The sequence below is a fragment of the Jaculus jaculus genome, chromosome 2, assembly GCF_020740685.1.
Source record: "Jaculus jaculus isolate mJacJac1 chromosome 2, mJacJac1.mat.Y.cur, whole genome shotgun sequence".
Taxonomy (NCBI): Eukaryota; Metazoa; Chordata; class Mammalia; order Rodentia; family Dipodidae; genus Jaculus; species Jaculus jaculus.
Genome location: NC_059103.1, coordinates 69,586,364 through 69,610,374, shown reverse-complemented (window position 1 = coordinate 69,610,374; position 24,011 = coordinate 69,586,364). Strand labels below are relative to the sequence as shown.

The window sequence follows — 24,011 nt, the reverse complement described above, 5'->3', positions numbered from 1 at the left end:
CAAAGACATATAATATCATTTTTAGAAGATTGAAAAAAATTTAGAATAATTATAAGAAGGGCTAAAGGTGTAGGTGCAGTTCAGGGTCATATTGCAGGCAGAAATCACCTGGCCAAGAGCAGCTTATGGGGAAGAAAAGGTTATTGTGGCTTACAGACTCGAGGGGAAGCTCCATGGCAGAGGAAAACGATGGCATGCAGAGGGTGGACATCACTTTCTAGCCAACACCAGATGTGCAACAGCAATAGGAGAGTGTGTTAAACACTGACAAGAGGAAGTTGGCTATAACACCCTTAAGCCCGCACCCAACAATACACTTCCTCCAGAAGGCATTAATTGCCAAATCTCCATCAGCTGGGAACCTAGCATTCAGAACACCTAAGTTTATGGGGGACAACTAAATCAAACCACCACATTCTGCCTTTGGCCCCCATAAACTGATAACCATCCATAATATAAAATGCAATGCTTTCAGTCCAACTTTAAAAGTCCCCATAGTTTTTATCAATCCTAATGATGTTCAAACAATCCCATAGTCTGTGATCTCTTAACTGAGCCGTAATACCAAAAAATCCCCCAAAGCCCATAACGGCCTAGAATAAACATGCACACTGCAAAATATGGCATTGGGCATAGCAAAGAAATATTCAACCAAAACAAGATTTAAACAGGACAAATACCAATCTCTGTAGCTCCAAGTCCAACAACTCTAGTCAATGACAAATCTCCAAGTCCGACCAGCAACAAATCTCTGGAGTTCCAACTCTGCCCCTCCAGCTAGGCTACTCACAGACCTGGAAAACTTCATCTAGGGCTGGCAGCTCTCCCTGGCAGCCATCTTGTAGTCCTGGCATCTCCACTGGTCTCCACTGCAATCCACAGCTCATCCTCACGGCTCCTTCGGTCTCCATGCAGGCATTGGCAAACCTGCTTCACACAGCCCAAGGCCATTTCCAAAACACAAGACTGTGTTGCAAACTCAGTGACCCTCTCTTTCCTGTATTTCTTAGATTCCATAATAACAGGTAGGGTGCCAATTTGTTAATCTCGGGGGGGAATAAAGCAGACTTTGAAGAACAAGACACTCCATCAGCATTCAGGCCCCTTCAAAAGAGTTTGCATTCTCCCTGTGGTCTCAATGCACATCAGCTGGTCCAATCTCAATGGTTGTAATCTCTCATACAATTGCAGTTGAATGGGCAGTAGTTTCGGCCCAAAGATTTCATTTTGTTCTGTGCCATATCCTTCTGCTTACACAAGTCCATTTCTATGAAATGCAACCCTGCACAAGTTTTCAGAACACGGGCATAATGGTAAGTCTCTTACACAAACTATCTCTAGCCCAGTCCAGCCAAAGCTCTTTCTCACCTTCACAAGCCAAACCTCAAAGTCCCTAGTTCTCACTACAGTCACATCTTTCAACTCTGACCAGAATAGTCCATCAAGCTATACTTACCTTACTGCAAGATGTCTTTTAGGCCAAGGTTTCAAATCCTTCCACATTCCTCTTGAAAATCAGCTCCAAAAGGCCAAAGCCACACAGTCAGGTTTCAAGCACCAATAATCCTACTCTGCTACCAACTTTACTGCTGCAGTCAGGTTCACATTGCTGGTAGAAAACACCCAACCAAGAGCAGCTTGTAGGGGGAAAAGGTTTATTTTGGCTTACAGACTCAAGGGGAAGCTCCATGATGGCAGGGGAATATGATGCTCTGAGCAGAGGGTGGACATCACCTCTTGGACAATATCAGGCAGCCAGCAGCAACAGGAGAGTATGTCAAACACTGGCAAGAAGACACTGGCTATAATACCCATAAATCTACCCCCAAAAATATACAGCCTCCAGGAGGCGTTAATTCCCAAATCTCTATCAGCTGGAGACCTAGCATTCAGAACACCCTGAATCAGACTACCACAGTAGTCCACTGGTAAAGCATTTTTCTAACATACACAGAAAATAGACCCTGGTTCTATCTCTGGTACTACAAAGACCAACCAACCAACCAAACACACACTACTGCCAGGCATAGCGGCAAATGCTAGAATCCTAGCACCCTGAAATGAGGAGACAAAGGCAGGAAGATCAGGAATTCAAGGTTATTTGCTGCTACATAGTGAATCTGAGGCCAGCCTAGGCTACCTGTTAACTTAGAATTGACACTTTCAAGGTGTTTCAAGGAATCTGCGTATGCACATGGACTTGGGTGGCATGTGTGCACATATGCATGCTCATGACATGTATGTTGTGTGCCACATGTGTCCCTTGTATAATTTATGCACAAAGAAGCCAAGCCTAAATCCATGTGATCTAGGTTTCCCAGTGTTAAAGAATAAATCAATTCAGTCGTGATTCATTTGCAATCCAACTCCTTTTTGTGGCAAACTCAGTATTTTCTTCCAGGGCAATAAAAGTGACAGAGGTCAGCTAAAGCCCACTAGCTAGAAGAAGCAAAATGTATTTCCTGAACCTTCTAGCAGGAGGTCAGTGAGTGAGTGCAGTCTTTGCTGGTGCAGTACATCCCTGCAGGGGAGAAGCATGTGCTTGCAGGGGAGAGTGCGGCTTTGCTTAGGAGGGGCGTGGCCCTGCAGATGGAGAGCGCAGCCTTGCTGGTGACCTTGCTGCTGCTTTGTTTTGTTGTTCTTAGTGTTATTTTCTGATGGTTTGAGACAGTGTTCCTCTGTATAGCCCAGGCTGGTCTAACACTCCTCCTTCCTCCACCTGCACAGAGTTCGGATTACAGGTTTGCACCCCAGCACCCAGTGCAGGACACTGATGTTTAACTCAACCAAGTTTCAGTGTACTGACGGTCTAAAGGATTGAGTTAAATACTTACAGTACCAGAAAGCAAGTCTATGATGTAACTGTAAAAGTAAATAAGTCCCGAACTGCTTACTGGGTAGAGTGTACATTGTACATCTGTAAGAAACAAAAACAAGAGCATGTGTTAGGAATAGTTTCATGACTATCTAATAGTTTCTGTGACTTATCTCTCGTGATTTGTAAACATAAGCTTGTAACTATGTAGCTATTCAGACATGTCTCATATGGCTGCACATTTGTACATGGATGTACTTATGAATTTATGATTTTCTGTTTTCTATTTCCAAACCCTAATGTGTCTGATGTGATACCCATTTCTTCTATTTCTTTTATTTTTCTTTGTTGTTTTTTTTTTTTTTTTCAAGGTAGGGTCTCACTCTAGCCCAGGCTGACCTGGATGGAATTCACTATGGAGTCTCAGGCTGGCCTCAAACTCATAGCAATCCTCCTACCTCTGCCTCTTGAGTGATCTGATTAAAGGCATGCGCCATTATACCTAGCTCATTTCACCTATCGCTAATCTTAGCATTTTCTTTACTATTCTCCCCTAAAAAAAATGGGAAAGCATACAAACACATACAAACATACATACATACATATAAAATATCTTTTTGGTTTGCTGGTTTCCATTTTGTTGTTGTTCTTTTGAAACAAGGTCTCTCTATGTAGCCCAGATTAGCCTCAAACAGGAAAAAGAAGGCTCGTGTGGTAAAGCACGTCTTAAACTTACCCATATCCTTGAATGGAATGAACACAAAGGTGCTATTGGTAATTTTGTATTTGGTGAGCAAGATTGGAAGCAAAACCAACATAAAGATGATCATAAATATCACCAAATTCAGCAGCACCAGGAACCGCAAGAAGGAGAAATAGGACTGAATCCCAGTGCCAAATTTCCCTGGAAGAAAAGAAATGCGGACATCTTTGAGAGCACTGGCTCACTCCCTGCTGTGGATTCAGTCAGCAAGGGTAGGGAGAGGGAAGACATTTTCCTTTTCTACTGTTGACTTTAATGCCCTACTGACAAGACCATTTCTCACTTCTGAACTCTTCCTCTGAGGGGCTGGGAGGATGATGGGTGGTTCCAGGAACTAGTCCTCTGAGAAGAGTGTGATGTGAGCAAGAAGTCCACAGTTACATGAATTCCTTATATGAATATCCAGTTGACCCAACACAACTGACTGATTGCTTTTTGTTGATTGATTGCTTCTGGACGCTTTCCTGTTCCATGCACACAGGCAAAAAAGGACCCATCTACTTCATACTTCCTTGTTTATCTAGGCCTTTTCTGTATGACTTGGGTTGATCACAATTTTTCTTTTGTTCTGTTCACATGATCAACTATGTGGATTGACTTTCAAACAGAAGACCAACCCTCCACCAGGCTATATTGCTGAGGACATTTTTCCTGGTGGGAGCAAAGAGTATGTCTTGGGACACTGAAGATATGAGATAGCTACCATCTTTGCCTCTTCAGTATTCACCAGCCTCACCAGAGACCATGAGCCTGAGTGGCACACCTTCTCTTCCTGCCAAAGGAGTATCCAGCCAGCCAAGAAATCCCACAAATAACTGAGGAGACAACAAAGCCCCAGGTCCCCAGGGAGAGGCCAGCCTCTGACATACATGCCACTTTCCGATAACACCACCAGAGTATGCCACTTCACCAGAGAGGAAGCTGAGCCCCAGGCTGAAACCTTGATACAACAGTGACTTTTCTTCTTATTATTCAACTTGAGCCTTATAGTTTGAGGGGCCATGGTCCAGCATGGCAGGGGAAGGCACCCAGTGGGAGCATGAGGCAGCTGGCTGGGTTGTGTTCATGGAAGGAAGCAGAGTAGACAAGAAGCGGGGCATGGCTAAGAAAACTCAAGGTCCACTCCCAATGACCTATTCCTCCAGTTAGTCCCAACTTCAAGGCCTACCACAGCTGGGGACCAAGTGTTCAACCACATATGCCTATGGAGGACATTTTACAATCACACATAACACTTGGTCTGTGAGATATGACTGCCTGGGATCAAGGTCTGGACCTGCCTCATCCCAGCTCAGTGACTCAAGCAAGGATCTAACTTCTCTGAGCCAAGAAATGGCAAAATAACTATCTGAAAGGCTCTTGTGAGGCCTGAGGTGAGTGAAATAACAAACCCAACACTTGGTTCACAGCAGATGCTTCATAAGGACTAGCTTCTATTATTTTGCTCCAAACATGCTATGCTTACATTTCAAGAGAAAAAAATTGCGTTGTTGAAATTTTAAATAACCCTTTAAGCCCCTTAGAAACATGTTTATATTCTCCACATAAAATAACAATTTAAAAAGGTAGTTTTTGCAACTGCAAGCCCCAGATGCATATACCGCTTTGCATGTGTGGCTTTATTTATGTTGGTACTAGGGAATCGAATTCAGGCCAATAGGCCTTGCAAGCAAGCACCTTTAACCACTGAGCCACCTCTCCAGCCCAACATTTTATATTTCTAAAACTAGTTGTAAGGGAAAAATGACTTCTTCAACTTATCCTGCTGTGATTTTATAAAATTTCCCTGTTAGTAAGGCACAGGAGGTTTTCATGTGTGTGTGTGGGGGGGGTGTATATGTGTTTGTGTGTGTTGAAGTGCACATGCTCACAGGTGCACATGCATTTGGAGGCCTGAGGACAACCTCAAGTGTTGTTCTTCAGGAACATTGCCCCCCCCTTGCTTTCGAGACAGGGTCTCTCATTGGCCTGGGTCTCGTCAATTAGGCTAGGCTGGCTGGCCAGTGAGCCCCAGAATGCCCTTGATTACAAGTACCTGCCACCACAACAACTCTAATATATAAACATATTACATATGTGTCACATGCCCATTGGGTCACACTCTTATGTTCACTTTGAGGTCGCTCCTCAGTGGGGTTTTGGCAATAGCTGTGGGGTCATGAATGTACCAGTCAGTCTCTGTGGGGAGAACAATGCCACACCTAGCTTTTCCCATGGGCTCTAGGGCTCCAACTTGGGTCTCCAAGCTTGTGAGGCAAGCATGTCACCCACTTTATCACCCAAATCTATCTAAGCCTTTGCCTCAGATCCCATTTTAGCAGTTTTGAGGGAAAGCTTATAAAATCATTTTGATTTATAATAGAAAATACATTATGATAAGAAGCATCTCACTCTGCTTCCAGCTCTATTGTGCCAAAAAAAATATGCTAGACCTTGTAGCTCCTATTCTTTTTTTAATGTTGTGATACTAGGGATTGAACCCAGGCCCTTGTACATGCTAGGCAAGTGCTCTACCACTGAGCTAGATCCCCAGCCACAGTTTCTTCAGCCACTATTCTATGCTGTTTTTTTTATGGCCACCCAAGCTGACCACTACTATTTTAACCCAGATTTTCACCACCATGGGAAAGTGGAGATTCTTCTGTTGTCTCTTGGTTATGAATACCTTTCCCACTCTGGTACATTCTAGGAACACCATCTAGAAATACAAGCCTAGATTGGGTTTATAATTCCAGCACTTGAGGCATAAAAATTACAAGTTCAAGGCCAGTCTAAACAAATTGTGAGACCCTGTCTCAAAATAACAAGTAAAAAAGAGAGAAGAGAGCTATGGATGTATTTCAGTGTTACAAGGCTTACCTAACATGAATAAGGCCCTAAGTTTAATCCCTGATACAATATAACTATATATATAAATATATATATATACATATATATATGTATATGTATATGTACATGTATATATATATATACACACACACACACATGAATATGATAAAATACAAACATTACCAAAATTCAGAGTAGGGCTTGAGAGATAGCTTAGTGGTTAAGGCACTTGCCAGCCAAAGACCTGGGTTCAGTTCCCCAGTACCCATGTAAAGCCAGATGCCCTGAATGCCTCTGAAGTTTCTTTGAGGTGGCTGGAGGCTCTGGCATGCCCATTCTCTCTCCTTGCAAATAAAAATATTTTTTTTAATTCCTAACTATAAAAAAACTCTGAGAAGTCTGAAAAACACACATTTATGATGAAGTAATGGATAAGCATCTTCAATAGCATATTAATAACAAGACACAAAGGCAGATCTAACAACTTTTGAGGCTTCAAAGGAGATATACATTAAAATGGTGTCATCCCAGAACAACTATGCTAAGGGGACAGGACAGTGTCTATGACTTTTTCAGGCGACAGAGACACAGATCCTGCCAATGCTGAGTGTGGCTGTTAATCACTCATCGTGGGAGGAAACCCCAACCCCAGAAGCATCTACATCCCGAGGAGGCTAACCTTCGATGCTGCGAATGTCCTTGCGCCACAACTCCAGGTGGGTGGTCATCTCGCGGGCCTTCTCAAGGAACCTCTTCCAAGACTTGCTGCTGTATCGTTTCCACTGGTCCCATTCTGACAAATACTTCATCTGAGTCTCCTGAATGTCTCTGCATTAAAAAGTGAGAATGAATGGCCATGGTAACAACAAGGGCAGCATGAAGCCTAAGCATCAAGTATAGCACACCGGCTAGGTGCCCTCAGCCACGGCTTCTAGGAATGCACGGCCTGGCGGTAACCAAACAGTAGATACAGAGCCATTAGAGGACCAGGAAATTCCACTCCTAGGTATGCACCCGAGGGAAAAGAAAGCAGTTCTCACACAAAACCATTCCACTCATGTTCACAGCCAGCATTCTTCACAGTAACCCAAGGGAACAGACAACACAAATGCCCATCAGTGGAAAATGGATAAATAAAATGTGGTCTTATCCATGCACTGGAATGTTATTAACCATACGAAAGAATGAAGCAGGGCTGGAGAGATGGCTTAATGGTTAAAGTGTTTGCCTGTAAAGCCAAAGGACCCTGGTTTGATTCCCCAGGACCCACACAAAAGGTGGCACATGCATCTGGAGTTTGTTTGCAGTGGCCGGAGGCCCTTATATGCCCATTCTCTCTCTTTCTTTCTACTTCTTTTACTCTCTCTCTCTGAAATAAATAAATTAATTTAATTAATTAATTTATGTTTGTTTTTTGTTTTTCAAGATAGGGTCTCACTCTAGCTCAGGCTGACCTGGAATTCACTATGTAGTCTCCAGGGTGACCTTGAACTCATGGTGATCCTCCTACCTCTGCCTCCCAAGTGCTGGGATTAAATTAGGCATGTGCCACCACACCTGGCTTTAAACATTTAAAAATTTTAAAAACAGCAAAAAAAAAAAAAAAAAGAATGAGGCATCGATATATGCTACTACTTGGGTGAACTTTGAAAGCATCATTCGAAGTGCTAGAAGCTAGACACAAAAGGTCACACACTGTATGTTTCCATTTATATAGAATGTATTAAATTGGCAGATCTATAGACAGAGAATGTTAGTAGCTGCCTGGGCTAAAGGGACAAAGGGAGTAGGGAGTGGCTGTGTGACGGTCAAGGTACAGTTTCCACCTGGGTGTTTGAAGCACTTCCTGAAGAGACTGCAGGTGACAGCTGCATGCTGTCAGTGTGCCGTCATGGAACTACACACTGTCTATGACAGCAGGTACTGTGTGTTCAGTAAAAATGGCCCTTTGTAACCACTCCTGACCTCTTGCCCCACAATCCAAGCCAATCAACTTCCCCCAGTCTACTTCCCAGAACATCCCTTCTTTTGATCTCATTCCCTCCTCAATTGTCCTGTAGTCTTATTAGTGTCTGTCTCTCCCAAGACACTCAAGTTCTGAAAGGGCTAGGACTAGTGGTACTTATTTTTGTGGTCCCTTATCCTGCACACAGACAGTAGATTCCTCTACAGCTTTGGCCAGGTCTATTTTGATCTTCACTCTATCTCTAGCATGGACACAGCACCAGGCATTTAACAGGCTCTCAGTAACTACCCATCACTAATGAACACACAGTCCCCTGTTGAAAAGATTTACCTGCTCCTGTGTCCATGGAAGATGAATTGCTTTCCCACAGCTATTAGAATATTTCCCATTAGATAGATCATAGATGATTGTAGACAGATGTAGGAAGAAAGGAAGGGAGGGACAGTGGAAGAGAGGGAGGGAAAGAGAAGGGAAGGGTATGGGTCTCTGAATGACTACAAAGTCCTCACCTAAGACATTGCTCAAACAGAAAGCAAACATGAAGCCTGTTGAAGTATACAGCTGGGTATCTCCGTCACAACATGTCACAGAATGGGAGTATTCCCTAGCCCCTTGGGCACTGTACACCACACATGAAGCACCCCTGCCCACAGCAGGTATCCTGTAACTGCCAGGCGGCCACTGAACCAACCTCAGTCTCCGCTTCTCAGAGATGTTGAGTGCATACTTTCGAATGGATTGGCTGTTGAGGTTTTCTGCGATGTCTCCCTCCAGCTGGGAGCTGTAAGAGTCTGTGGGCTTCAGCAACGTGCCGCTTGGCTTGTCCCGGGAAAGGATGATTGTCCTCTTGCGTGCAATTGATCGGTAGCTTGGCAGTTCTTGAAGGAAGTTCACAGGTGGAGACAAGAAGCAACTGGAATCCAGAGACAGGTTCTCTGGGTAGGAGAAGGAAAAGCCATTCACTCCAGACTGCTTGGCAGCCTTGGAGACCATAACCAAGCCTTGTAGACAGTCACCAACCTGGTCCACTGACAGAAACATTTGGAGAGAGAGAGAGAGAGAGAGAGAGAGAGAGAGAGAGGGAGAGAGAGAGAGAGAGAGAGAGAGAGTGTGTGTGTGTGTGTGTGTGTTTTAGAGGAGAATGGACCCACAACATCACACATGCTAGACAAAGTGCTCCACCACTGAGCTACATCCCCAGCTCTTTTTTTCATTTCATTTTTTGTTGTTGTTATTGTTTGTTTTATTTTGTTTTTGAGACAGGACCTTGATAAGTGGCCCAGGCTGGCCTTGAACTTGAAATTCCCCTGCCTCAGTCTCCTGAGTAGACAGAATTACAAGCTTGTGCTACCAAGCCTGGCTGAATCTTACTTCATTTGCCCTGATGGTGCACAGGGCAATAAAATCATTGTCAAATGGACTCTGCAGGTATCTTCAAAAAGCTTTACACTGGGCTGGAGAGATGGCTTAGTGGTTAAGGTGCTTGCCTGCAAAGCTTATGGATTCATGGTCAACACTTTGGGTCCCATGTAAGCCAGATGCACAAAGTGATGCCAGTGTACAAGGTCACACATGCCTACAAGGTGGCACACGTACCTGGAGTTCAATTTCAGTGGCTGGTGTGCTAATTCTTTCCCTCTTTCTCTCTCATTCTTTACATTGTTTGATGGATACCCGAGTGGCCTTGGCCACTAGCTACATATGAAGCCCATTTGTTAAGGTAGAGCTCATAATACTGTTCTATCTCCAAGCAATGTATGGCCTAATAATGTATGTTATCCCAAACAAACAGGAAAGCATACAGTGTTATGTAAATGCATGTTGGTCACAACATTAACAATTTTCAAAGCTTCTCCTACTCAATTGGCAACATGTTAAGAGTGTCACACCATGTAGCCAGGTGTGGTACAGAAGCCTTACAATTCTTGCAGCTCAGGAGGCTAAGGCAGGGGAAGTGTGAGTTTGAAGCCAATCTGGTCTCAGAGCACATTCAAAGCTGCATGAACAACTTAGTGAGACCCTGACTCAAAGAAAAGAAAAGGATGGGGCTGTTGCCCAGGGGTAGAGTGCTCGCCTAGTGGGCACCAGGCCTTATATCAAGCCCCAGCACTGCAGACTGTGGGGTGGAGAACAGCAGGCAGCCATTCAGGCCAGCCTTCATGCAGCTGACCCAGCTGAGGCAAGGTCCTTTATTACCTCCATTGCAGGATGAGAACAGCTTTACCCAACCCATTCCCTGACCCCCAAAACCCTGAAAGACCCAGCTCCTGCCCACCTCTCTGGCTCCCCAGGCTTTCAGCTCTCCAATCACACAGTGATTTTTTTTTTTAAGACAAGGTCTTCCTATGCAGCCTAGGCTAGTCTCAGATTCAGTATGTAGCCCAGACTGACCTTTAACTCAAGAACCTTTTGTTTTTACCTCCAGAGTGCTGGGATTACAGATGTGTGCCACCATACTGAACTCACTTTGAAGGATCTTCCATCCTTCTCAGTCTACAGGTGCTTCTCCCTCTGTCTGGAGCATATCTGCTCCATCTCTTATGGGGAGTTTCTTTGGTGGGAGGGGCAATTATTTTTTATACCTCAATTGCATGGTTCTCTAGCATGAACTTTGTAGATGACAAGGTGGTTCTTAATGTCAGAAGGCTGGACACTCCTACAAAGGTTGCCTGAAGCCTGGCACAGTGGCACAAACCTGGCAGCACTTGAGAGGCTGAGGCAGGAGGATCGTGACTTTAAGGCCAGCCTGGGCTACATAGTGGGACCTTAAGAACAGGCCTGAGCACAGCAACCTCTTCACAGCATCAGAGTGATCACAAAGGTATGAGGTCTCAGCACTATGGCAGGCATACGGTGGACCCCGCAGATACATTAGGAGATGAGGAAGGGCTGGGGGAGCAGGACCTGCTTGCGATGTTCTGCTATGACATGCATGCCTGTAAAGTCTGCCCCTCCCTGATGGGCAAGTTCAGACATAAGGCAGCAGCTGTCCCACTGCCCATGATGCACAGATACATGCCTGGGACTCTGCCAACCTTGTGAAAGCTGTGAGCCACTCACCCTTTCGTGTCCATCCACAACACTTCCTAAGGATGTGATACACTGTCTCAGAGACAAGGGCTCCCTCAGGCAAGTAGGAGGTGCGGCCCTGAAGGCAGCTGGATACTATTACAGTGTGGCCATGGGGGCCCTCCTCCCTTCAAGCAGCCACAAAGAACTATTATTCACCAGGAACAAAGGTCTTTGCATATGGAGCAGGACAGACCTATGAATATTCAGCAGCTTTGGGGTCAGAGACCCATTGTGGGAAATGCTGCCTGGCTTGACCTGAAATGCTGGCCTGCCACCCACCAGCCAGGCCACTTGCAGGAGAACACAGCTGTTCTCATCTCTCTCAGGAATGGGGATATAATACCACCAACCTTATCATGGCTTACAAACAACACACACCATAGTGGCTGAGCTGCAGTGAGCACTTACTCTATGCCAGGCTATTGAAAATACCTAAAGCCAAGCCTACCCAATCCATACCAAATCCCAGAAACTCAGGAGGCTGAAACAGGAGAATTGCTGCAAGTTCCAGACCAGCCTTGGCTATACAGAAAGACCCTGCCTCAATCAATCAATCATCAATCATGTGGAAAGTATCTTAGCTCCTGACTTTCTTGGCGACTCTTTGTTCAATCATCAAATCTTGGCAAAGGACATGAACTCTCCCGGGAGATGGGCCAGCTATGGTATAAGTGGCACTAATCTAGTTGTATTTGATGCCGGGTTCACTATCAGCTTGGCTTCTCACTCAGGTTCATGGGATCTCAGGGTAAGAAAGGACCTTGTGAGTTGTGGAGTCCAGACTTTGCCACCTGCTATGGGAATTATAAGTTTCCCCTTTTTCCTCAAAAGATATGTTCTAAGACCCTCAGTGGATGCCTGAAACCAAGGGACAACACACATACACACACACACACACACACACAAATTTAGTATCTTTTTCATCATGTGTATATGTTACTGGGAATTGAACCCACAACCATGTGCATGCTAGGCAAGTATTTTATCACTGAGCGACACCCCAGCCCTCTCTTTTCCATCTTAAATAAGTACTTATCATACACTCAGGCCACAGCTTTCAGAAGTGTGATAGCAAAATTTACATGGATTTCTTTTTCCTTCTTCACAATCTTATAGATGAAAGATACATTCCTACTATAAATCTTAGCAACCTTAACCTATGATGTTTTTGTTTCTTTTCTTATTATGTCAAACTGTAACCCTTTCACTTGAGAAGCATTTTGTGGCTTGCTTCTCTTCAGCATATATAATTTTGTAACCTCATTCCTCTTGTGCTTTGGGGGTCAGTGCTGAGTAAAACAAGGCTACTTGGGACTGGATGGCTAAGCGGTTACAGTGCTTCCCTGCAAGGCCTGAGGAATCAGGTTCTATTCTCTGGGTTCCATGTAAGCCAGATGCACATGGTGATGATGCGTGAGTCTGGAGTTCATTTGCAGTGGCTAGAGGCCATGGCACTCCCATTCATTCTCTCTCTCTCTTTCTGTCTCTCTCTGCCCACCCCTCTCTGTCTCTAATAAGTAAATACATAAATCTTTTTTTTTAAAGGCTACTTAAATGTAAGCTATGTCACCACAGTCTGTTACCGAGGTGACCACTAAGTGACCAGCCGGTGGGTAGCACACATAGCATGGATACACTGGGCAAAGGTACCACTCCCGGCCCTAGTGGGACCAAGCATGCGCCATGTGATTTCACCACACTGCTCAAGCATGGGTGTGGTGCACTGGCTGTGGGCCAGCTCCTGTGATTCTGAGTCTGAGGAGGAGGTGAAGTACATAGCCTGGAGCCAGACTCCCAGGCTCCCCTTCCCACCTGTGCAAGCCTGCAATCTTCCTGGCCATCTCATTGCCTTCCTTTTCCTACCTGAACCGCAGAGGTCATTCCTGAGGATTAGGTGGCTGTCATACATAAAGAGCTCAGATAAGAGGCTTTGAAGCTTTTTAGGAAACAGTCAGACAGTAAAAATTTACCATATGCTCTATAGTGTCTGCCACTCATGTAGCAAGAATGATTCAGAAGTGAATCATGGCTGGGTGTGGTAGCATACACCTTTAATCCCAGCACTTGGGAGGCAAAGGCAGGATGATCATTGTGAGTTCAAGGCCAGCCTGAGACTACAGAATGAGATCCAGGTCAGCCTAAGATAGAGTGAGATCCTACCTCAGAAAAAAAAATATATTTTAAAAGGAATCATGTGGGGCTATGTTCTAATAAAGCTTCATTCACAATAATCTATGTTGGAGCTGAATTTGCAGGTCCCTGGCTTAAAACAAAGCTCCAGATATTATGCTAGACAGTTGTCACCTGACATTATTTACTGGTAAGCTTAATATATAAGATGGGGTTTTGTGCGTGTGTTTTCTTTTGTTGTTGTTGTTTCAAGGTAGAGTCTCACTCTAGCTCAGGCTGACCTGAATTTCACTATGTAGTCTCAGAGTGGCCTTGAACTCACACCATCCTCTTACCTCAGCCTCACAAATACTGGGATTAAAGGCCTATGCCACCATGCCCGGATACATGATGGTTTTGAATCTGCAGTAAAGGGAGACTTCTTACCAGTGACCAGATTCCTCTTTAATGTGGATTCTCTTCTTTGCCAACACCTCTTCAAGAGAGCTCCAAGCCAGGCATGGAGGTGAGGGTCTGACATCCCCACACTCAGGAAGCTGAGGCAAGAATCCAGACTATGAATTCAAGGCAAGCCTGGGCTACAGGCTAACCTTGTCTCAAAAAAAATTTAAAACATGAAAAAGAGAGTGTGCTGATGCTGCAAGCCCCAGAAACCACCCTGGCCCAGCCGTGGCGGCCTTTGAGGCATTTAGCATGCACCAGGACCACCCAACACTCTACATCTGGTCACCTGGGACTTTGCAATGGCTTTATCACACAGGCTCTTGTGATACAATATCCTCCTTCTGCAGCTATGGAAGGGTCAGTAAAGGTAAGAACTCAGCCCGAGAGTGAGCTAAGGCCTGAACCCCGAGGGAAAAGAGGACAGTTATGTTTACTCATCTAGCCGCCATCAAATGAACACATGGACACACGAGCCTGAGGACGCTGCTGCTCACTTGCTGCCCTGGCGCGATCATCGCTATCACAAAAACCTGGGACAGGCTAGCTTTCCATAAAGCAGTTGTTTCTGCTCTGTCCTGGAGATTCAAGAGCATGGTGCCTGCACCGGTTCGGCTCTGGTGGGAGCCTTTGAGCTCTGTCTCAGGATAGCAGGCTTCAGGGAGCTTCACACTGCCAAACAAGAATTAAGAGAGGAGCCTGGGATTTTCACAATCCCTGTGGAGGACATGCCCCCATTTAACTTATGAACCTCCCACTAAGCTCCATGTCCTAAAAGTACCACATTACTTTCCAATGTTAGCACCCTGGGGTCCAAGCCGCCCACACATGGACAGACCCTCAGGGAACAAGTCACATCTCAACCCACTGCAAGAGGCTTGACAAGTAACTTCTCTATGCCTCAGTCTCCACAGAGGCAAAATGGGCAAATCACCCTTACTTCATCAAGTTGCTATGCAGAACTGAGGAAAGTTATAGACTCCAAAATCAAAATGCAGATTCAGGCCACCCAATCCTCATGAAGAACCTCCCATGCCTGACCAAGGCCCATCCCGGCTCTTCTAAAAGCCCCAGCTCAGGCCTCCTCAGGCATGGAGGACATGCCCTGTCACTGGCAGCTCCATGCTGCAGGCAGAGAGGACACTCTCAGAGTCTCAGGGGCCATGACACGGGGGAAAGCCAGGATCTGAACACCTACCACAGAAGAGAATTTGAGGCCCAGCCAAGTCTGAAGCAAAATGAGTGAGTCCACTAATTAATTGGAAAGATGACAATCACCCTTAGAAAAGATTGAGTCATCCAGAAAAGAGAGCCCAGGGTGCCTCAGCAGTTGCTATGTGATTTGAGGCTTGGAAGCTACTTAACATGTAACTAAGCTGAGAAATGAGGGAAAGCAGGTGCTGCCATGGCTGTTTTTGTTATGTACAAAGTTCTGGGTTTAGAAACTTGTCCAGTCCACTGTGCAGCTGGAAGCGGGAGAAGGGCATGCTTGGGGTTGAAGCATGAAGCAGGGTGGTCCTAGCTTATACCCAGGTCACAAGGAGGATGGCCTTGAGCCCTCTTTCAGTAGCCATTTTAGCATCTCACCTGTGATGCTTCTTAGGAGTACAGTTTCTTTCTGTGTCATATGCTATGTGTTGTGTGTAGGAACATGTGTATGTTTACTGCACATATGTGTGCACATGCATGTGGAGGTCAGAGGACAACCTTGGTGTCAACCTCAGGAATGCCATCCATTTCCTTCTCGCTGGCCTGGAGCTTGCCAAGTAGGCTAGCCTGGCTGGCTAGGGGACCCTAAGAACCTACCTGTCCCCACCTCCCCAGTGCTGGGGTTTACAGGCCCTGGACCACATGCTCCCAACGCAAGCACTTGACTCACTGAGCTCTCTCTCCAAACTGAGAGTACAGTTATTCTGCAGGTAGTCTGGTCAGTTACTGTCAAAATTCCTGAGTGTCAGCCAGTGAGGGACAGAAAGAAGCGCTGGCAGTAGGGGTGCTTCTCTTCTCATGTCCCATGTATGTGTTCTCATTCCCCTCCTCTCTTCTCTCTCTGCCTCGCCCCTCTCTAACTAGCCTTATAGCTGAGGATGACCTCAAACTCCTGATCCTCCTGCTTCCACCTTCCACACCAGATCCCCTTTTTGCATAACTACCTCCACATCCAGTCCTTTGCCTTGGGGGTCCCATCTCCCTGAATGCTCCTTCCACCTTGTGAGACCTGAGACCTTTCTACCTCAAAGCACTACGTGGTCTAAGCTGGTGCCTCCTCCCTCTGCCTCTGATCTACTGATCTCCTTGCTCCCTCACATTTTCTTCCTATCCTTCCTTCCCCTGGACCTAAGGTTCTGTGAACACAAGGACCCATCTCCCTCTTCCACACTGGCTCCCCACGGGCTAGTCCAAGAGCCTGACTCCTCTCTTGCTCTCAACTTCTGGAAGGGTATTGGTGGGTAGAGCCCAGAAGGATGGGTGGTCCTAGACCTAAAAAACCCTCCATGAGAGACCAGCCAGCTTATCACAAAGGTCACCACACTGCAAAGCCACTTCCCCCTTTGATCCTTCAAAATTCTTCACTTCCTGCAAAAATAAACAAGAAAGTCACCCGGGACCTGTAAGCCTAATCTAGGATCCAGTTGCTAGGAAGTGTTCCACTCCTTCAGACAAGGGGGAAAAAATAACCCAAGTCAGATGGTGGTGGAGTCCCCAGAGAACCAGTCCTGTCTGAAAATGGACTGCAGTATCTCCAGCTATTTCCAGAACATTCCACCCTCCTGAGGCACCTTCAGGGAGAATAGTTCATCCACCAGAATGGGCTTAGCAGATAAGGGTAAAAATAAACAGCACAGTTCAAACGGCCATTTGTCATCACGTCTGTTTAATCCTGTGCCCTGAACTCAAATGCAGATGGAAGAATAGCTTGTAAACACCACAAAGGCCTAACCACACAGCTGCAGAAAGCGGAGGTGCATGGCTCATGCAGTCATCCAACGTTACTGCTGTCAGGATTACAAAACCCCAATAAAATTTTTTTTTCTCCACACCCTGTGTGTATATTTTTAATATAAATATGAGGATACAAGTAAAAATGTTCCAACAAACAAGTGTCAGCATTTCAGCTGCATAACAGTTACAAATATTATTGTACAATCTTTCTGGACTATGCCTGGATTAGGATTAGAAAAAAAGATCTTTTTCTGGGTGAAGGGAGGGTGTACTGGTGATTGAACTCAGGGCTTCACACAGGCAAGTACTCCACCACTGAGCTATATCCCTAACATCTTTATGATGGCTTCTAAATGGTGTTTCTTTTTTTGAAAAATATTTTATCACACAGTAGAATCCATCCATTTACTGTATGTTTCTGAATTGTCTTACATGTGGGGGAAAAAATTAAATTAATTAATTTGAGAGAGAAAGAAAGAATGGGTGCACCATAGCCTCTAGCCCCTACAAACTTCAGACATATGTGCCTCCTTGTGCATCAGCTCCCAATAAAAAAATTTTTAATTTTAGCAATACTGTCTGGGCTGAGGAAACAATGCTTTTAAGCATGGCACGTTGGGCCTCAGAAAGCAAAGTTACTCTTTAACCCTTTGCAAATGCTTCTGTCTCCAGCTCCAACATAAGCCCAAGCAAATAGAATTTATCTTGTCCAAAATGGGTCATGAAAAGTAGAAGCCCTTGTTCCCAAAGCAGGCCGTGAGCCCTAAAAATGTACTTCAATCTCCCCTTCCCCACCTTCTATCTAGGAGTGGGCCTTTCCCTGTTTGACCTAAGATGATGCAGATCCAAGTCCTTAGGGATCCTGCCCCTTCCTCAGGGAAGAAGACTCAAATGAGGACCAAGCAGAATGAGAGGACCTCGCTGGGCTTCCTGCTGAGGCTGTAGCTCACACACAATCTTTTGGCCCAATCAAATTTCTATATGTCATGTGGCTTCATGGGCCCTAGCATCAAAATGGAACATTCACCCTGGGTCTCTAGAGTTTTCAGGTGCACATAGAACTGATGAAACAGCATGGTGAATCTCAGCACTTAGGAGCCTGAGGCAAGAGCATTTATGAGTGCAAAGCCATCATGGGCTATATAGCCTGACACTTTCTGAAAGAAAGAGAGAAAGAGGAGATGAAGGGAGGAAGATGTTCCAACAAAAAAATAAATAAATAAAACTATGCACGTATGTTGTGGTTTGAATGTGAAATGTCTCCCAAGACTCATCTGCCTAAACACGTTGTTCCCAGCTAGTGTCACCGCCTGAGAAGGTTGTAGAACATTCAGAAAGTAGAGCCTGGCTGGAAGAAGCAGGTCACTGGGGAGCGGACCTTGAGGCTTCACAGCCTAGCTTCACTTCCTGTTCATTGTCAGCTTCCTGATTCTGGTTACAATGTGACCAGCCAGGCTTCCTGCTCCCTCCAACATGCCAGCCCCACCAGGATGGAAAGTACCCCCTTCCTTCACTTACTACCTGTCAGATATTCTGTCCCAACAACCAGAAAGTGACTAAAACAACACGTGTCCAGAGAGGCCCTATTCCCAGTAGTCAAAGGGTGGAAACAACATAGATGTCTATCAGCAGATGACGGTAAGCACAAAGCCTGGCCAACACAGACAATGGAGTATTATTCAGCCATGAAAAGAAACAAAGCACTGATTCAACCATGGGATGAATCTTGAAGGCATCATATGCTGAGTGGTGGCCACAAAGTGTTCATATGAAATGTTCGGACAGGAAACCCATGGCGATAGAAGCAGATGGCTCACTTGAGGCTGGGGATGAGGGAGGGACTGCCTAATGGAAGAGAGTCTCCTTTGGGATGACAGATATGTGCTATAACTAGACAGAAGTGATGGTTGCATCTCACCGTGAATGTCTTCCAAGCCAATGCACTAAAACAGATGATAACTCAGCCAGGCATGGCAGCACACACACCATTCCAGCACTCAGGAGGCCAAAGGAAGAGGGTCATGAGTTCAAGTTCAACCTGGCCTACATAGAAAGTTTCAGGCCAGCCTGGGCTACATAATGAAACTATGTCTTAAACAAAACAAACCAAACCAAATATGCATTAGCTCCAGAGAAGCAAGAGTCCCACTGCAATGGACGCTTGACAGGGAGAGACTAGGGGACCGCATAAGTACAGGCAGGAACATGGTGGTCAAGTGAGGCTTCCAGGAGGAAGGAACATTGCAAGGGGAGAGGAGAGTGTGTGATGTATAATGAAAATCACATTCCCATGGTAGAGGGACAGGTACTTGGCAGAACAGTGAGTATCAGGCAGGTATGGGGAGAATGGGATCCAAGCTACGGACCACTCCAAAAGGGCACCCTCTCAGGTAAACGTGGGAGAAACTGGAGCCAAGCTAGGGACCACTGGAGAAGGGCATCCTCTCAACTACTGACCACCAGAGTCCTATCTATCCCAGAAAATACTGTGAGCCACTGAGGCGAGGCCACCCTCCTGATGTCCAGTATAGCAGGAAGGCACAGCCATCAATAACAGCAACAAACACTTCCTAACACTGTGGTCTACCCCAGAAAGCCTGGTCCCAAGACCCATGTGCTCACACCCTCTTGTACACTAAACATCAATTTGCATTGCAGCTTCCACCTTGCCCTCATGGGATCATCTTCTTGAAGCTAGTGGCCAAGTCATGGAGAAACCCAAGAAGCTCTAAAGAAGCCCATGCCTCCAGACCCCAGAGTCGAGATTCACAATATCCACATAACAGCTGTCAGCACAGCAGTAGATGCACTTCCCTCACTGACTCACTCATTGCTTCATTCAATGATTCATTCACTCTTTCAATCATCCACTCACTCATTCACATACTCACTCATTCACACATTCACCCACCCACCCACTCATTCACCCACACATTCATCCACTCACCCACCCACTTACTGACTTACCCACTCACTCATTCACCCACTCACTCACCCACCCACTCATATGTTTACTCATTCACCCACATGCCCCCCCACTCATTCACTCACACACTTACCCGCCCATTTATTCACCTACTTACTCACCCACTCACTCATTCACCCATTTGTTCATTCATTCACTTGTGTACTCATTTGTTCATTCATTCCCTCATCTCTCACATTCATTCACTTACTCACTGCTTGACTCATTCATTCACTTGTTCCCTCACTTGTTCATTGCCAAAGATGAAGCCCCTGCTTGTGGCCCCACATTTCAGAAGACACATTCCACAATGAGGAAACAATGTAACAGTTGACTTCACATCAGGGTAACTACTTGAAAAATAGCAAGGAAACTTGGAGGTCCAGTGAAAACATCCCTTCAAACAAGATGGCCCCATGGATGATAATACAACAAAGTAGGAGGATGAAGATGGATGGTAAAGATCAAAGAGAAGCTCTTCAGGTCAGTGGTGGTCACTGTGGGCATGTCCTTAAAGGAGACCAGGGAACCCCACCCTTCCTCCAGCTTTTTCTCTTTGCTTCACTGGCTCCCCGAGGTGAACAGTTTTGCTCTATTCTAGGTAACCACCATATGCTGTCTCCCCTGAAGCCACAGAGACAACCACCATAGGAATCTCTAAAACTGTAAACTAGCTTAGCTGTTTTGTTGCAGTGATGGCCAGCTGCCTGACACACCCCTACCCAGCTGTCCTCCCAGGATGTCCACAGAGCAGCTATGGTTTATAGTCCTACAAAGTCACAGCTAGGTCATTTCTCAGCCTCCCACCTGTACTAGTGGTTACAAGACAAAACATTATAGCTGGCCAGTAGCCTATACACCCAGCTACCAGGAGGCTGAGGCAAGACCTCACAAATTGAGGGCCTGCTTGGGCAACCTAGCAAGACCTTGTCTCAAAAGTTAAAATGTAGCTAGAGGTAGTGATACACACCTGTTATCCCAGTATTTGGGGAACAGAGACAGGAGGATCGGGAGTTTAAGGTTAGCCTTGGGTACACAGGGAGTTTGAGGCCAGCCTGGGTTACATGAGACCCTGTCTCAAAAAATTAAAAAGTAAAAAGAGGGCTGTAGATGTAGCTCATTAGGAGAGCTCTTGCTTAGCATGCTTACAGGGCTGGGTTCAATCCTTACCCAATACTTCACATGTCCAAGAGGCAGGAGAAGGCATAACTGCTAAAGGAGCCAAAAAGTTGCTTAGAATGCTCCCAAATTCTCAACAAAGAACTGAAAAAGATGACAGAAATTGTCTTCTGAGGTGAAAAGGATTGTTAGAAGGAAGCTAAGTGGAAAGCAACTAGAAAAACACTCAGCTTTCTCTGCAGTGCTGGGGATGCAACCCCGAGCCTCCAGCCTACTGGGTTACACCTCTCCCACTGAGCCACACCCCCAGCCCCCGGACTTACTAAAAGACCAAAGTAAAGTGGACATCAGCAAAATTCACACTGAGCTAGAAAGTAATTACCACTGCATCTCGTCTGAGTTTTCTTCTCTGATTCCTGAGTACCCAGGGTTGGGTCTTCTAGACGTTTCTTCTCCATGTTGAGAACAATCTGTTTGGAAGGCACAGTGCCCAAATCTACACTAAGGTTTTTAGATTTAGCCCTTGCCTTTATTAAGTCTCTGTTCCCACATTAAAAGAGAAGGGCCCCAGAGAGGGTGGGAGGAAGCCTAATCCTATAACCATTGACTCTGGCTTGTAATTCCCTGTGCCAGAAATGGGTTACACCCACAGTGAGCTATTTATCAGAGAGATCTATGAGGTCCCCAAAACAAGACAGGCTTATGTCAATGCACTTAATTACTTGCCTGAGCTAAAAGACCCTATTGCTAAAGATACCACAAGCTGCTGATACAGAACATGGAGAACTCATGCTGGAATCTGGAAAAGAAGCCAGATTCCTGACGGTTACCCCTCATAGTGCTGAAAAACGCTACATGAACTGTAGGGTGGGGGTGTGACTGGGGAGAACGGCCACCAACCTTGTGAACAAGCAGGGGATCTGGCTAGATAAGAAATCAACCAGCAGGACAAGATGCACACACCTGCACAACAGTGGTACTCAGCCCAGGCAAGTAACCAATGGCTCTCTGGTAAATAAGAGACCCTCTCAGTGGGAAGCTGTGATAATGAGAACCAAGTCAGAATTCTATGGGGATAAGGGTTGTGAACTCCAGTGAAAAGCTCCCACTAGCCTTTGGGCAAAACAGAGGCTACACCCGTCAGAATCTGTTAATTGCCCACGCTTATCCCCTTCAGCCCGTCTGCTCTCACCATCTGTTTTCTCTCTTGCAGAAAACCAGGGAGAACCAACATTCACCAACATGACAAGTAAAGATAGCTGACTCTCCACCATGAGATGAGCCACCTCTTGCACATCAGCCAGGGGCTAGGTGACACCACAGGGGAATTGGCAAGTTGGTATGAGAGCTGTTCTCACGCGGAGCCTGACAACCTGTGCGGGGTGATGGCAAAATACGCACTGAGGACACTCGAAACGTACCAGTGCGGGAATCCAGAAGTGGCTGAGTGCTCTGAAGTAGATTTATCACACCCCCACCAAGGCTCGGGGAACACTGCAGAAGAGGGGGCAGAAAGATCGTGAGAGCCACAGGGTCGGAAGGAGTATCCAGAGGCATTGCCACATACACATACCCACCACATACACAATGTGCTGCTCCCAAAACTCAGAACCCTTAACCCCATGGTGAAACAGTGACGGGGACACGGAGAGTGGGACCAACACATGATTTGTCCATACAACAAAGTTTCTAATAAATAAATGAAAAAAAATAACAAAGTACACTACTGATAGCATTCACAGTAAGGTCGTACACGTATGTGGTTCAGGACAGAAGTAAGATATTCAGGCTACAAGGAAGCCCGCCAAGGAGTTTGGCAGCTTTCCTATCTTGACTGGGCAGTGGTTTTATATTTTCTTGTAACTTACTGTGTTTTACTCAATAAAACAGATTGTGTTTGGCTGGCTGCCATTCCTGGTGCTCTCTATGGGTCAGGGCTGTAACAGGCGCTTACCCCACCACCGGGCTCTTCTCTTTAAGAAACAGGCTCGGAGAAGGCAAGCCGCATAGCAATATTCAACACAGCCGGGAAGATGCATGGGGTGGGTGTCAGGGAAAGCCTGCGTTTGGGGGGAACAGGCGTCTCGTATCAGCGCGCTGGGATGGGTGAGGCTTCCACAGTCTGCATCGCGCAGACGAGCGAGGAAGGTGGAGCCTGCCCCTCGCGGGCTCCCTCAGGTGGGGCAGGCTCCCGGTGCCCCCGCGGGATGGGCGGAGGCGGGAGGCCGCGCCCGGCACCGGCGGGTCCCTCCCCACACCTGCGTCCGCAGCCCCCGCCCCGTGCGCCCCGCCACCCGCGCCCTACCTGCGTGAGTGGCCGGCTGCCGGCTCGGCCCGCGGGTGGGGAGCGCGCCCACGCTGCCCTCGCTCATGGCCCCGCCGCCTGCGCCCCGCCGCCTGCGCCCAGCCGCCGACCCGCTCCGCCGCCGGGATCCCGGGTTCCGGCGTGACGTCACAGAGGCGGGGCGGGGCGCAGGCCGTTCCCACGCGCCGCGAGGGCGCGGAGTCCGGCCACCTCCCCCACGGCCGGAGGGTCCAGAACGCGCGGAAGCAAGTGGGTCTAGTAAGTCGTCATCTGACCCCTCTGTTTTCAAGACTGGGCCCAGGCTGGCCTCCAATGCGAGATGTGGGTGAGGATGACCTCGAACTCCTGATCCTCCTGCCTCCACCGCCTGAGTGCTGGGATGAATGGCAGGTGCACACCGCCATACCCGGTTGTAAGCCGGCCTTTGGGTATGGTTGCAATCAGCTTCGCGTTGCTGTCAGAAAACACCCAACCAAGAACAGGTTGTAGGAGGAAAGAGTTTATCTTGACTTACAGACTGGAAGACAAGCTCCATGATGGCAGGGGAAAGCGATGGCATGAGCACAGGGTGGACATCACCTCCTGGCCAACATCAAGTGGACAACAGCAACAAGGGAATGTGCCAAACACAGTCAAGAGGAAGCTGGCTATAACACCCACAAG

At 46.6% G+C, this 24,011-nt stretch overlaps 1 protein-coding gene across 4 annotated transcripts in view; it reads right to left on the bottom strand.

Moving 5' to 3' along the window:
• Positions 1-23,401, bottom strand: part of Tmc7 (transmembrane channel like 7) — a 74,763-nt gene extending 51,362 nt beyond the window's left edge. For 2 of the 4 annotated variants that reach the window (XM_004665432.2, XM_045143876.1), the window contains exons 1-4: positions 9,065-9,368; positions 7,087-7,235; positions 3,552-3,719; positions 2,835-2,917 (exon numbers count right to left, since the gene is read on the bottom strand). In XM_004665432.2, the coding sequence (XP_004665489.2) occupies positions 2,835-2,917; positions 3,552-3,719; positions 7,087-7,235; positions 9,065-9,366 (702 nt within the window). In that variant the 5' untranslated portion in view covers positions 9,367-9,368. Of the gene's footprint in view, positions 1-2,834; positions 2,918-3,551; positions 3,720-7,086; positions 7,236-9,064; positions 9,369-22,464; positions 22,538-23,348 lie in introns of those variants that run through there. The other 2 variants (XM_045143878.1, XM_045143877.1) reach the window with 2 other exon arrangements.
• Between the last annotated feature and the right edge of the window lie 610 nt (positions 23,402-24,011).